This window comes from Phascolarctos cinereus, unplaced genomic scaffold (genome assembly GCF_003287225.1).
Source record: "Phascolarctos cinereus isolate Bilbo 61053 unplaced genomic scaffold, phaCin_HiC Scaffold_2;HRSCAF=192, whole genome shotgun sequence".
In the NCBI taxonomy this organism is placed as follows: domain Eukaryota; kingdom Metazoa; phylum Chordata; class Mammalia; order Diprotodontia; family Phascolarctidae; genus Phascolarctos; species Phascolarctos cinereus.
The window spans coordinates 177024013-177039753 of record NW_027555625.1 but is presented as its reverse complement, the minus strand read 5'-3'; the positions used below and the strand labels follow the sequence as shown (position 1 = coordinate 177039753).

Genomic DNA, 15741 nt, shown 5'->3' with positions numbered 1-15741 from the left:
TCCTTCTTCTATTTCAGCCTGTAGTATCTGGATTCATTTGAATAAGTGATTAAATAATGATAATTATTCATTTATAAATAATGTGACATTTATTTGGAGCTTTAATATTTGCAAAGCTCTTTACACATTACCTCATTTGAGGTGAGTGTCTGAGGTTTGAACTCAGGTGCTTGAGGCCTAGCACTGTATCTACTGTACCACTTAGCTGGCCCAAGCATAAGTGATGGCAGAGACAGGTCAAGCAGCATAGATCACAGTCAGACCACTTCTGGGCCATAACAGGAGCCACAATAGGAGAAGGGGCCACAACAGCACTTGGGGTTATAGTAGGAGGCCTGCTGCCAGTGGAAACATCAACTTCAAATTGGGGTTTATCAAGGTCACAGCAAGGGATAGAGGCAATTCGGGTTCTGGACTGTGCTAGGAGAAAGAAACAGAATGAGCCAAGGCCAAAACATGAGTTGTGCCACTAGAAGTCATAGCAACAGAGATAGGACCAAAACCCAGGAATTCCTGCAGAGGGTAGGGCCTAGTCTGAGCTACCACATCTAGAATTAAGCAGGGTTTGACCATCCCATCCAAGAGTAACTCAGGAAGTAGAACCAACCACAAAGACCCAATCTAAAAGCTGAGATTGGAAATATGAGTAAAGAGAAGAAAATTCCAAATATGATTTTAAATTATTAATTGAGAGAAGCCTAAGAAGTGTGACTATTGTTGTTCAGTCATTTTTGAGTCGTGTCAAGTCTTTGTGACCCCATTTGGGGTTTTCTTGGCAAAGATACTGGAATGATTTGCTATTTCTTTGTCCAGCTCATTTTATAGATGAGGAAACTGATGCAAACAGAGTTCAGTGACTTGCTCAGGGTCACACAGTTAGTTAGTAAGTGCCTAAGGATAGATTGGAACTCAGGAAAATGTTTTCCTGACTCTAGGCCCTGCATTCTATCCACTGCACTATCTAGCTGTCCTAGCCTAAGAAGTAAAACTAGAAGAAGAGAGTAAGTCCACAAATCCACAATATGAGTCCTTCCAAAGAAGCAAAAGAGAGACTAACTGATTAGAATAAAAACATATTAGAAGTGAAGGACAGTCTGGGAGAAGAGAGCAAAAAGCAGTCATGTAAAAAGAATATGTGATCTCTGTACAAGCAGAACACATTGATCAATACAAGATTCAAAGAGACAACTTAAGGGATATTGACCTCCTAGAAGAACATAATAAGTCAAAAAACATAGTGCAAGAGAACTGTTCCAGACTTTCTAAATATAGAAATCAGTGCACCAAGTAAAAGAATTCACAGATAGCCTCTAGAAAAGTTAGTTGACTTTGATTGAATATGCCAAATTATCTGTGACAATGAGAGGACTGAGAGGTCACTTCGAGTTCTAAATCTGTGATCCTTTAACTTTCTTTGTTAGCCCTAGCTCCTATAGATTGTACTATGATGGTAGAGCTTTAAAAATATGTCAACTATAATATAATACTCATTTCACAAATGATTTAAATGTCTTAATGTTATATAAAATTCATGCCTCAGTAATATGGGACCTGGAAATAGGTGATATAGTCATGATGAATTGTTTATAACATGCCTTAGTTTTACAAATCCCTTTTCAGGCATTATCTCTTTAATCTTCTCAACAACCTTTTGAATTAGAAAGAGACCAAATTATTATAACCATTTTACTCTAGAGGAAACTCAAGAAACTGGAAATATTAAGTAATTTGCCCACAGTCACACTGATAGGAAGCAACTTGACAGGGATTCAAATGCAGATCACCTAACTCCAAGTCCAGTTTTCTTTACTCTATAGTATCTTTCACATAGTAGGTACTTAACAAATATTTGTTGAATTTTAGTACATCATTCAGAGGAGAAGCAGCATCATAAAGATTAAAATGTTAAGGTTACTTTCCCTCCTATAATCTTGAATCATCTTCATTATATATAGCAAGAAAATTAAGAATGGTGTCTGAAGGGAAAACTGTTGTTAATAGCTAGGCTAGAGTATGTCCACTAGGAGGCAGCGAGGGTGGTGAGGGGAGTTGGTAACTATGCTGTAACAGGAAAAACTAAAGAATTGAGGATATTTAGGCTGTTAGAAAAGACTTGAGAGAATAAACATAATCCCCATCTTCAGTTATTTCTCCCTCTCAGTAAAAAGACACAGATTTGTTTTTCTGGTGGGTAGATGAAAACTATAGGAAAGTAGATTTGGGTTCCTAATCATTAGAGTTGTTTTGAAGTGGATTGGGCTGTCTTACTAAGTAGTGAGCTCCCTGATATTGAAAGTGGTCAAGCAGAGGCTGGGTGGCCACTTATTAAAGCTGTTATAAAGGAAATTTTTTCATTAAATAGAATTGTATGTCCACCGGCCAGGACTAAATGACCTTTAGTGCTCTCTCAATTCTAAAATTCTAGAGGACCTACATTATAGTTTGAGGAATGAGCCTGATTCCTAAGATCCTCCTAGCTATTAATCTTGTCTTAATTACTCCCTTCCTAAGAGGTAAATTTAATAGATATGTGTTAGCAAGCCTGCTATACAGGGCAACCATTTTTCCTTTTGACCTCAACAAATAAATATATGAAAGAAAAACATGTCCAAATGCTCAGAGTACAGCAATCTCTTTTAAACCTAAATCCTGGAAATATATGACCCAGCAGTATTAGAATCAAGTTCAATTATATGCCTTCCATTTAAAATAGCATGTCTCATTGGATTTTTAACATAAATAGAGATTGCAGTGCTCATTAGTTTCAAGTTAGAAACCTTGGCATGTGGGCTAACAAAAGAAGCCTAGAAGTAGAAAGGCCTAGGGACCTCAGTCTTATTATTAGCTTTAAATAATTAAATTGAATTGAGTTCTAAAGAAGATTATTTTCCTTTCCTTTTGAAACACATCCTAGCAGATGTTGCTGGTTATTTCAAAAGGGGGATTAAACTATTTAACCACCAAAGATAGATGCCCTTCATCCCTTTGCAATCTTTGATTCTAAACAAACAATGGAGCATTTTGCTTGTTTACCTGTTTAATTCAAATCTTAAGTTTCAAGAAGTGTAATTGTTAAGATCATTGGCTGTTATGGTTATTTATACCACATACTTGGTTGGACTATTTATTAATAAATCAATCAAAGTATGTAGTGCTAATATCAAATGAGAGAGAAATTTGTTGTCAGTTTACATTTTGATGAAGCCTGAAAATACGTGGAAGTGAAGACACCGATCTTGTGATATTATTAAAAAAAAAAAAGCATGGTCCAGTGGTTTTAGGGAAAGTGATTAGAAAAGATTCATTGAAGACTCATTATTTGGCACAAGGGAAATCTCTCAGCCTTCTTTGACCAGAGTTTTTTTCATGAGGAAAATAAATGTAAGTAACCCTTTGTCATCTGTCTCACAAAGATGTAGTGAATATTATTAGCAAATGCTTAAAGCAGTTTGAGATCCCCAGGCTGTTAAATATAAAATATTACTCATATTGTCAAAAGGAAAATTTGTTGATGAGTGAAGATAGTAAAATGGTCTACTTTAAAAGAAGTTCATTAGGTTGATTCAAAAAAGTCACAGATAGATTCAAGGAGGTCTTGTTTCTATGCAGGATTTGTGATTTCTTAAAACAGGAGAAGCAACATGATATTATGGGAGGGACACTGAATCAGGAGTTAGTAGAATCCCCACTGTTTCAGTGATTAATTAATTTAGTGGCCTACCTTGGGTAAGTCATTCCCTGTATATTAAAGTGGAAAGAATAGTGAATTTGCATTTGAACCTGGATTCAAATCCTGACTGTGCCTTCTGTGACCTGCATGAACTTGGACAAGTGCCTTAATATCTACAAGCTTTCCTTTCTAAACTTTATAATAAAGGGGTCGAACTGGATGGCTCTAAGGTCCCTTTTATCTCCAAATGATCCTATTATGATCCATTTCTGGGCCTTATTTTTTAAGTTCACAGTTTTTCTTTCCTCATTTACTGTCTCCATACTAAAGGTATCAACATGTGATACTCCCTCATACACCCTAATTTACCAGTTCTTCAATCTACTCAGTTCCTATGACCTACTCCTCCACTCAACCTCATGTACTTAAAGATGGACATACCCTTATTTTTGCCATCACCCACAAGTGTTCCATAATCTTGAACTCCAAAATTGTTTATCAGATCATAATCTTATATCATTTCATCTTTCTCTCTGCCTCATGACCTCCAACCCTGTTCTTCATCCTCATTGTGATCTCTAATCCTTCCATTCCTCAGTTTTTTTTCCCCCTAGACCATAACCCCTGCAGTGGACATACTCCCCTCCCTTCCCTATCTCTGATATTTGTGTTATTTTACCATAGTCTCCTAGAGAATATTTTACTTAAATTTTTGCATCAATATTCACTAGGGATATTAGGGATATTGCTCTATAGTTTTCTTTCTGTATTTTGATTCTACCTGGTTTAGATATCAGGGCCATATCATAGAAGGAATTTGAAAGGACTCCTTTTCCTTTTTTTTTTTTTTGGCGAGGCAATTTGGGTTAAGTGACTTGCCTGGGGTCACACAGCTAGTAAGTGTCAAGTGTCTGATCCGAGATCAAATTTGAACTCAGGTCCTCCTAACTCCAGGGCCAGTGCTTTATCCACTGTGCCACCTATCTGCCCCTCGTCTTCCTATTTTTCAAACATTTTATACAATATTAGAATTAACCTCTTTAAATGGTTAGTAGAACTTGTTTGTAGATTCATATGGTCCTGGGTTCTTTTTTTTCCTTTAGGAGTTTATTTATGGCTTATTCAGTTTCTTTTTGTAAGATTTGGTTATTCAAATCCTCTATTTCCTGATCAGTTGATCTGGACATTTTATATTTTTATAAATATTCATCCATTTGATTTAGATTATCAGTTTCATTGCCTTACAATTAGACAACATAGCTACTAATACTTTCTTTTATTTCTTCATTAATTATGAATTCCCTTTTTCATTTTTGACACTAATAATTTGACACTAGCAATTTTTTTCTTTTTTAAATTGTTAGCTAATAGTTTATCCATTTTATTATTTCTCAAAAAGTAATTCCTAGTTTTATTTATTAATTCAAATTTTTTTCTTTCAATTTTGTTAATCTCATCTTTGATTTTCAAGATTTCTATTTTGATGTTTCATTAGGGGCTTTTAATTTGTTGGTTTTCTAGGGTTTTTTTAAAGTTGCATTCCCAATCCATTCTTTCTTTTATTTATGAAAATTTTTAGAGATGTAAATATTCCCCTTTGTACTACCTTGGTTACATCTCAAAAATTTTGATCTATTGTCTCATTGCTGTCATTATCTTTAATTAAATTCTTAACTGTTTCTATGATTTGTTCTTTGGATCTGTTTGTTCTTTAGGATTAAGTTATTTAATCTCCAACTAATTTTTAATATTTGCTTCAAAGGCCCTTTATTTAATATAACTTTTATATTATTTTATGTAAAAGCTATGTTTAGCATTTGTGCTTTGGGGATTTTGTGAAGTTTTTATGCCTTAATACATGTATGATCAATTTTTGTGAAGGTTCTATGCACATGAGTATATGCATACTCCTTTCTGTTCCCATTCAGTAATCCCCAGAGTTCTATCATATCTAACTTTTCTACATTACAATATAATAAATATTTAGTAAGAGCCTATTATGTGCCAGTCACTATGCTAAGCTCTGGTGATACAAATAATAAAATGAAAGACAGACTCTGAACTCAAGGAATTTGTAATCTAATGGGAAAGGACAATACACAAAAAGCTGATGGGGAGCAGAATGTATCCAGCATTAGGGTATGGTTATGTTGGAGTCTAAACCAAGCAGAGTAGCTGGTGGAAAATGAAGAGATGTCTGGGAATTCTGAGCTCTCTAAGGAGGGAGGATTAGGGAGGAGTTTTTTGCTCAGCCCTCCAGTCAAAGAGGTAGATTGCTCTGGGTTGCTGATGAGGTATGAGTATCAAAGCTGAAGCAATCTCTGTGATGATATTTCCTGGCAATGAGCTAATCCTGGTATAGGGGAGGGGCCAGGGAATGATGATGTTGGAGTTGAAAGCAAACAGAGCAGCTGGTGGGAAATGAACAATTTTCTACCTTTTCCAAGCTATTGACTCTCATTTCTTTTCTGAATTTTTCTTCTACCTCTCTTATTTGACTTTTAAAATCCTTATTGAGATCAACTAAGAAGTCTTTTTGGGCTGGAGACCAGTTCATATTCCCTTTTGAGGTTTTGGATGTGAGTATATTGACAGTGTTATCCTCTTCTGAATTTCTGCCTTGATCTTCCCTGTCCCTATAATAAGAATCATGGTCATTGTGTGTTTCTTTTTGCTCATGGTGGTTGCTTATTTCCTGACTTTTAAAAAAAATTGAGCTTTCCTCTTGGAGAGCTGGGGGCACTCACCCAAAACTTCTTGTCCTGGGGACTCGAGGCCTGGTCACTGGCTTTGTGTGCTGGGGCCTCAGGTACTGGCAGTTGGAGGCTGTAGGGTTCTGGCAGCTTACCTGATGTTAGGCTGGAATAAACAACACTGAAGCTCTAGGGATGTGGGTGGAGAATCTGGCCCCTGGAGGACACCTGCTCACCTGGGCCTTGCACTCCTTTCTTTGGCTCCTCTGAAGAATTTTCTAGAATTCTATTCACAGTCTTCATTTCAAATTGTATTATTTTTTGGTTAGACTAATTTAGGTCTGAGACAGGCAAAATGAGGTTCTCTGTTGTTATGGTTTTGTCTCTTCCTCCCTGTAACTCATTTAACATTTCCTTTAAGAATTTGGATACTATGCCATTTGGTACATACATGTTTACTATTGTTTTGAGTTCATTGTTTATCGTACCCTTCAGGAAACTGTAGTTTTTCTTTTCACTTGTTCCTTTTTTATTGTTGCTTTGTCTGAGATAATGATTGTTAGCCATACCTTTTTTTTTTATTCAGCTAAAGTATAATAGATTTTGCTCTAGCAGTGTACTTAAATTCTGTATCTTTCTCTTTCAAATGTGTTTGTTGTAAACAATATGTAATTGGATTCTACTTTCTAATCCATTCTGGTATCCTGTTCAGCTCACTCAATGGGCTGAACACATTCAATTTTGATTATTAATTATATATTTTCTTCCATTCTATTCTTATGCTTTTCACTCTCTTTGTTTCCCATATGCTTTTTAAGAGTTCAATTGCTTAAAAATAATCCATCTCTTAATCAACCCTCACTCTCATTTTCCCCTTCCTTCTTGACCTTTGCAACTTTTGGCACTATTTATCACACTCTTCTCCTGTATACTCTTTCCTCTTCAGGTTTTCATGACACTGTTTTCCCCTGGTTCCCCTCCTACCTATCTGATTGCTCCTTCTAAATCTCCTTTGCTGGATCTTTCTCTAGGTCATTCCCAGTAAGCATGCATGAATCCCAAGGTTCTGACCTAAGCTATACAGTTATCCCTTTTACTTCATGACTTTCTCCATTGTGGTTTCAATATATTGCAGGTCAGAATAAGAAATTAAATGGAAATTTTTTGGAAGTTTGGCAGAAGCTGCAGATGGCACACAAAGGCCAACAGGCAACGCAGGAAAAGTTTAGAAACTCAGAAATGCATAAAATATATGCGTAATATTGTATAATATCAACATGTTTATATTTTAATACTATAATAATTCAGATTTCTTCTCTGGTGCGAAGGGAGAGTCAAAAAATTTTACACGGATTTTCCAGGTCATGAGGGTGCCACACCCCAAACCTCTGCCATGTGGAAAGGGTAACTATATTCTCTTCTACCTCTATACTTTCTCCTTTGATGATCTTATCAGCTTCTATAGATTCAATTATTATCCCTATGCAGGTGATTCACATTTATCTATCTCTGACTTCCTTTTCTTATATCACCAACATTATACTGGATATCCCATAGCCATCTCAAACTCAAGTCCAATATAGAACATTTTAACCTTCTTGAAAAACCTTTCCCTTTTTCCAGTTTCCTGTTATTGGCACCATCATCCTCCACAGTCACCCAGTCTCACAAGTTAAGTGTTATCCTCAACTACTCATTCACACTCAGTCCATATATCTAATCTCTTTGTGAAGTCTTTTTGTTTCTACGTTTACTATATCTATCATATGTATTCCCTTCTGTCTTCTTACACAGCTGCCACCCTGATGCAAATCCTTATCACCTTTGGCCTAGGTTATTGCAATAGCCTTCTAGGTGGTCTCCCTACCTAAAGGCTCTCCTCTGGCCAGTCCATCATCCACTCCGCTGACAGAATGATTTTCCTAAAGTTCAAGTGATTTAAAGCCCTTTACAACCTGGTCACTTCCTGCTTTTGCAGCCTTCTTAGACATAACTCCCTTCCATGTACTCTACAGTCCAGTGGCCTTCTTGTCATTTTTGAGCACAACCTTCTATTCCCCAACCATTGCTTTTTCATTGGATAGCCCCGTGCCTAGAATTAGTGTATGTTGGCAAATGTTTAACAACCAGCTCATTAATTTAAAAAAAATACACAGGACACACTTTTAAATTTAATCTGCATTATTAACACTTTCTCCATTACTTTCTTAAGCCTAGAAATTTTTGAAAAATAGCAAATCGAGTCCTGATTTGTACCATTTGCTGATTTCTAAGGAGTAATGCTCATACTGCAAATTTAACAGCCTTGACTCCAACATACTCATTCCTTCTAAAATGAGGGTTCCACTTTCCACCCACGTGCTTCTTTTTCTAAAATGAGAGGTTTTTTTTGTTAGTGCCCTGTGGCAGTCTAGTAGTCTATGGATACCTTCTTCGAATAATGTTTCGAACTAAATTATGAAAATACTAAATTTCAATTAGAGGCTAATGAAAATATTATATTTTTCCAATCCAAGTTCAAAGACCTCTATAAATCTATCCACAGAACCCTTGGGAGGGTCCATGGATCCCAGTATAACAACTCCCATTCAAAGAGAAGACTGAAAACCCAGTGGAAAAAAAACATTTATCCTTCTCTCAAATATTCTGGGAACTTTGGCCTGAGGTACTTTGGGTTTTGGAACTCTCACTGTTCTGTTTCTTTCTTTCTTCCTAACTGCTGCCACCTTGCCTGTAAGTCCTGACTCCCCCACCAACTTCAGTGACCATCAGCATTTTTCTGACATGCAGGCAGCATAGTAAAGAAATGAGGTGGAAGAAGGGATTTGCCACTCACTTTCAGGGTTTACCCAGATTTACAAAGGAGATAAATCTGAGAACTGCCTGTCTCCACAGAAGCTTAATTTTAAAGATCACATAGTTGGGTATTATTAACTGATTGTGTAAAAACCAGTTGCTAACTGTGGCAAAAGGAAGGAGAAAGGCTTTTTTGAGTCATAAATGTGATGACTTTGCAAGTACAAACTTTAGGACCTCTCTACATAGGGTAGTCATTCCATACCAAAGATAAATGCATATGCTAATCACAGGATCTGTGATTTCTTTGATATAAGAAGCTCCTGGTAAAAAACATTCCTGTACAAAGGCAATTTGGTACCTTTGCCACGGGTGTCTTAGAGAGTTGTCTGATGCACTCAGAGGTTAAATAATTTGTCCAGAGTCAAACAGCATGTGCAGAGTAAGACTTGAACCTAGGTCTTCCTGAGTCTAGTGGTCTATCCCCATGCATTCCTTGCCATATTAATAACTATGCTCAGAAAAGGTTATGGAATGACAGGGTTAAGATGAGTCATAAGGTACCTGAATGTGTTTCTAGGAGATGACTATCATTGGTACCCACAAAATTGAGTTAGAATGGGTGAACACACAAACTCATTCCTTCTGTAAGCCCCACACTGAGTGACAAATAATGCTTTGTGAAATATTTATATCTTTTAGTGGACAAGTTACTGTGCATCCCTAGAACTGTAGTCTTACAGGAGGAACAAGAACTAATACTGATGCTGCACATGAGTCCACTAGTCACCTGTACTGAGTTAGGATTCTGTCTCACGTAAACTTAATCTAATCATCTAAATTACTTTGATAGGTTTCATGTATTATAGGGAACAGTTTTTTCCCACTCTAAGATTGGTATTCATCTTTTTTATTCTTAAATAATATTTTATTTTCTCCAATTACATATCAAGAAAATTTTTAATAATCATTTTTACAAGATTTTGAGTTCCAAATTTTTCTCCTTTCCTTCCTCCCCTCCCATCTTCTGAAAATGGTAGGCAGTTAGATATAGTTTATACAAGTATTCTCATGTAAAGCATATTTCAATATTTGCCATAGTTGTGGAAGAAGACATGAATTAAAAGGGGAAAAAAACTATGAGAAATAATAATGTAAGTAAAAAAAATACTTTGATCTACATTCAGAATCTATCAGTTCTTTATCCAGATATGGATGGCATTTTCTTTCATGAGTCCTTTGTACTTGTCTTGGATCATTGTGTTGCTGAAAAGAGCTGAGTCGTTCATAGTTGATCATTACATGATGTTGCTGATACTGTGTACAATGTTTTCCTGGTTCTGCTCATTTCACTTTGCATCAGTTTGTATAAGTCTTCCCAAATTTTTCTGAAATCTGCCTGTTCATCATTTCTTATTGCACAGTAGCATTCCATTACATTCATATACCACCACTTGTTCAGCCATTCCCCTTGTTGATGGACATCCCTTCAATTTCCAATATTTTGCCACCATGAAAAGAGCTACTATAAATATGTAGGTCCTTTCCCCTTTTTTATGATCTCATTAGAATACAGACTTAGTAGTGGTATTGCTGGATCAAAGGATAGGTATGCACAGTTTGGTTGCCCTTTGGATAGTTTCAAATTGCTCTCAAGAATGGTTGGATCAGTTCACAACTCCACCAACAGTGCATTAGTGTCCCAATTTTCCCATATCCTCTCCAATATTAATCATTTTCCTTTTTTGTCATATTAGCCAATCTTATTGGTGTGAGATGGTATTTCAGAATTCTTTTAATTTGCATTTCTCTAATCAGAAGTGATTTAGAGCATTCTTCATATGCCTATAGATATCTTTGATTTTTTCATGTGAAAACTGCCTGTTCATATCCTTTGACCATTTATCAATTGTAGAATGGCTTGCATTCTCATAAATTTGACTCAGTTTTCTATACATTTAAGAAATGAGGCCTTTATCAGAGATGCTTGCCATAATGATTGTTTCACAGCTTTCTTCTTTCTTTCTGATCTTGGTTTCATTAGTGGCAGCTAGGTGGTACAGTGGATAGAGCACCAGCCCCGGAGTCAGGAGGACCTGAGTTCAAATCTGACTCCAGACACGTAATATTCACTAGCTGTGTGACTGAGCAAGTCACTTAACCCCAATTGCCTCACCAAAAAATTAATTAATTAATCTTGATTGCAATGGGTTTTTTTTGTACAAAATCTTTTCAATTTAACATGATCAAAATTATTTATTCTGTATTTCATAATGGTTTCTATCTCTTGTTTAGTCATGAATTCTTCCCCTCCCTATAGATCAGATAGGTAGACTATTCTTTGCTCTTCTAATTTGATTGCTTCATTGCCTATTTTAGCAAAATGTAGTTAGTTTCCTTCCTTATCTCTTTTAATTAGGTTTATTTTTGCTTTTACTTTGTCTAAGATCAGGATTGCTACTTTTTTTTTTTTACTTCAGATGAAGCATAATAGATTCTGCTCCAGCCCCTTACCTTTACTCTGTGTGTGTCTCTTGTAGGATTCTGGTTTTTTATCCACTCTGCTATTTGCTTCTGTTTTATGAGAGAGTTCATCCCATTTACATTCACAGTTCTAATGATTACCTGCGTATTTTGGTGTTGTTAATTTTCAAACCTGGGGAAATAAGCAGCTTATATGGTGTAAGCCAACGTGCGTGTGCAGTGGGTTGTTTTGTTTGTTTTTTATTGTAGGCTGCCTTGTTGTTGTTCAGTCATTTTTTCAGTCATGTACAAATCTTTATGACCCCATTTAGTGTTTTCTTAGCAAAGCTATTAGAATGGTTTTGTTATTTCCTTCTCAAGGTTATTTTACAGATATTGAACTGAAGCAAACAGGGTTAAGTGACTTGCCTAGGGTCACATAGCTAGTAAGTATCAGAGGCCAGATTGGAATTCAGGAAGATGAGTCTTCCTGACTCCAGGCCCAGGATGCTATCTACTCTACCACCTAGCTGCCCACTTGGAAAATACTAAATATCAATTGGATGTCATGGTCAAATTTTTTCCAGACTTTTCCAAACTTACTTGAGAATGTGAAAATTTGCATTCAAATCATTCTTTTCCCAAATAAGAAGATGAGCTTCACAGCTAAGAGATTTGGAATTAGAATGAATCTGTTGAGAACTATCATAATTCTTTTCTCTTTTCTTTTAATCACAACAGATATGCCGTCTGGAGCGCCATTTGTCAACAGGTCAGTACCAAGGAGACCTTTTTGCAGGTCAGCCAGTGATGTTCATAACTGCAGCCTGTGAGCCCCCTTGTGCCAAGCTGAGGGAACTTGTGCAGCTCTGTGGAGGCCAAGTGTCCAGCAGCCCCTTCACAGCCAGTATCTACATTGGTCCCTACAGAGGAAAGAAACAGCCAGAGATCAAATATTTATCAGAAAAATGGATATTAGGTAAGAAGCTGATTATCTCTTCAGGAAAAAAAAATGTGATTCTTATGTTGAAAACATTGTTTGAAATGGAGTTCTGGTCTCAGTAAACATAAGTGCCTGCTACCCAGTAATATACTCTTCTGCACTCTAGGGGAGATGCAAAGATAAATATTGATCCATCCAGCAATGTATTTATTAAGTACCTACTGCATGCCAGGCACCATGCTGAGAAGTGGGGATACAAGTACAAAGAACAAAGAAATAGTATTTGTAGGGAGCTTACATTCTAACAGGAGAAACATATGCAAATATAAATATATGTAGCACAAATATAAAATGAAAAAACACAAACATATATAAAGTAGTTAAATATAAGATAGTTGTGGGGATTCAGAAAGGCTTCATGCTAGAGCCACATATTAAAAGAAGAGAGGGACTCAGTGAGGCAGAGAGCTAAGGAGAGAGGCTTGTAGGAGAGTCAAGGCAAAAGGGTAGAGATAGGAGATGGGTGTTACTTGGGAGGAAGAGAAGGCTAGTTGGCTTGATGGCAAAGTAGAATTTACAAGTTCACGAAAGGTACAACAGCCATTCCCAGGGAGGGAGAAAGGAATAGATTGCTCCTGGCAGATCAGGTCATGAAAAAGCTCCATGGATAAAATAGAACTTTGAGCTACTCCTCTGATACATGACAAAAGTTATTTGGCAGAGTGATTATGATAGACTACCATGTAGAATAAATTATTTTGATAATACTAATTTTGGACATTAATTATCAAGTGCTACTTTATAGTACTAGGCCAGCTAAGTAGTGTAGTGCATAGAGTGTCAGGCCTGGAGTCAGGAAGATCTGGCCTCAGACACTTACTAATTGTGTGACCCTGGGCAAGTCACCCTGTTTCCCTCAGTTCCTCATCTGTGAAATGAGCTGGAGAAAGAAATGACAAACTGCTCTAGTATCTTTGCCAAGAAAACCCCAAATAGGGTCACAAAAAGTCAGACACAACTAAACGACAACACCACTTTCTAACACTACTGAGCCAAGAACCAAAAGCCCCTTTTGATGCCTTTCTGAACAAAGGAAGCTCCATAGTTTACTTAGTAGGCTTGAATCTACTAGGTTAGGAAGTGTTTAACCAAAATAGCACAGCATGCCTGGAATCATAGGATTTAGATAGAGAAGGACCTTAGAGATCCTGCTCCAACCTCCTCATTTTCCAGATGAGGAAATTGATGCCTAGAATTGGGAAATTGACTTGTATAGGAAATGGCAGAACAAGATTTGAACTCGTTCTCTGACTGTGGATTCAAGTCTCTTTCTCCTATACCATGTTGAAAATTCTCCTGTGTTTGTAAGGGAGAGCTCATTTTTTTGTTTCTTATTTTTAATAGAACTCTAACAAAATGGCAAAGACTTCTGGCAATGCAGAATTATGCCATGAAAATGTATTATTCAGCTAACGGAACTTTGCACACAATTGATATCAACAACCCACATCAACAGCTAATCTTTTGAAAGCTTGGAAATTTTTCACTGTACTGAGGGCCAAAATCTGGATCTGCACTGTTATTATTTCCAGGTTGGACAATCCTAATACTCCTTTCCTGTTTCTTGTGTAGTTTTATTTAGAGCCATGAACAATTTAGCTCCTTTTATATAGTTCCTGTAATAACTTTCTATTCCCTGATGTTCCTACTCCTCCTTGGTCATGTCCTCACTTCTTATATCCACACTGAATTTACATCTTGTCTTTCATAATGTGTACCTGGGGAGTGAGTTTTTGTTAATACACTATCATAGAATTCCCATTCTCTTTCTGGTTTGTCCTTTGGTCTACCATCTGTGCTTTTGGTGATATCCAGCTGTTGTGTATGCTGAAATATTTGGCTCCCAAGCCTCTGATATCTTCACCCATGTAAAATAATGGCTGCTGAGTCACAAAATACCAGCCTAGTTCAGCCAACCATGTCATGACTCCCCCAGCTCTTTAAATTTCAGAGCATTTATTTTTTGTAACCTTTAATTCAGATGCTTCTGTTTCTGGGATATTACAGTGAAAGAGTTTTATAGATAATTGTAAGTCAACTCTTCCTGTGCATAAATAAGTGTTTTCAGAGGAAACCTGATAGTGAAAATAACACATGAGATCAGGGTTGTAGGCCAAGTTCTGCCACTAACTTTATAACCTTGGGCAAGTCATATAACCTCTTTATGCCTCAGTTTCCTTCTCAATGCACTAGAGATATAATGCTTGTTATATGTCCTTCATAGAATAGTGGTGAGACTCTAAGAAAAAAAATAATTACGAAAAGACCTTAAAAAGTAAGCAGTATAATAAAAGTGTATATTGTTGATGCAACAAAAATACTATATCAGTATAAATACTGGAGAGCAGGTAGGTGGCGCAGTGGATAGAGCTCCAGCCTTGGAGTCAGGAGGACCTGAGTTCAAATCTGGACTCAGACAAGTGACACTTACTAGCTGTGTGACCCTGGGCAAGTCACTTAACCCCAATTGCCTCACCAAAAAGAAAAAAAAAAGACTTTAATACAAATAGTAACATATATTTCTCTTGATATAGGTAACAGATGCATTCTTAACAGCACATATAATGCAAAATCAACCCCAGTGAATTTTATCTTCGTTTCTCTTCTATTAAAAAAAAAAGAGACACATTCCTGTAGAGCAAATTTTGCACCCCAGATCGTTTAAAGTCACTATAAGAACAAGTGAAACCTTTCTTAAGTACAAATCAAAAGGAAAATCAATACTTTTACAATGAAATAAGAACAGGTAGCTCTCAAAAATAGATCATAAACTAAAAATTGTCCATGTGGAAATAGTAGAAGGTATGATGGCCACCTTGTAGTATGGTATGGGGATCTGTGACTATCATAAGCCTTTGAGTTTATTGAGGTATTTCTAATTTCTTCTGTGAGATAGTATTACTCTTTTTATGTTCATATTATTACTTGAACCAAAAGCCTCTTTATAGACATTATAAAGTTGATAGTGTTGGAGTCCTGTCCTAACCACACCCGCTGCTGTAATTTCTTCATGAAGTGTCTCCCTATTTATATCACTGCCTATCTCCAAAATAGTGGGATAAATATTTATTAGTCTTTATTTTTTGAACATAATTCCTCCATTATAATAAGTCAGT

The 15741-nt window shown here is 36.5% G+C and overlaps 1 protein-coding gene across 3 annotated transcripts in view; it reads left to right on the top strand.

Moving 5' to 3' along the window:
* Window positions 1-15741, top strand: part of MCPH1 (microcephalin 1) — a 334179-nt gene that overhangs the window by 296585 nt on the left and 21853 nt on the right. For all 3 annotated transcript variants that reach the window (XM_020985229.2, XM_020985208.2, XM_078149738.1), the window contains one exon: window positions 12364-12601. In XM_020985229.2, coding sequence (XP_020840888.1) covers window positions 12364-12601 — 238 coding nt within the window. The remainder of the gene's footprint in view (window positions 1-12363; window positions 12602-15741) is intronic.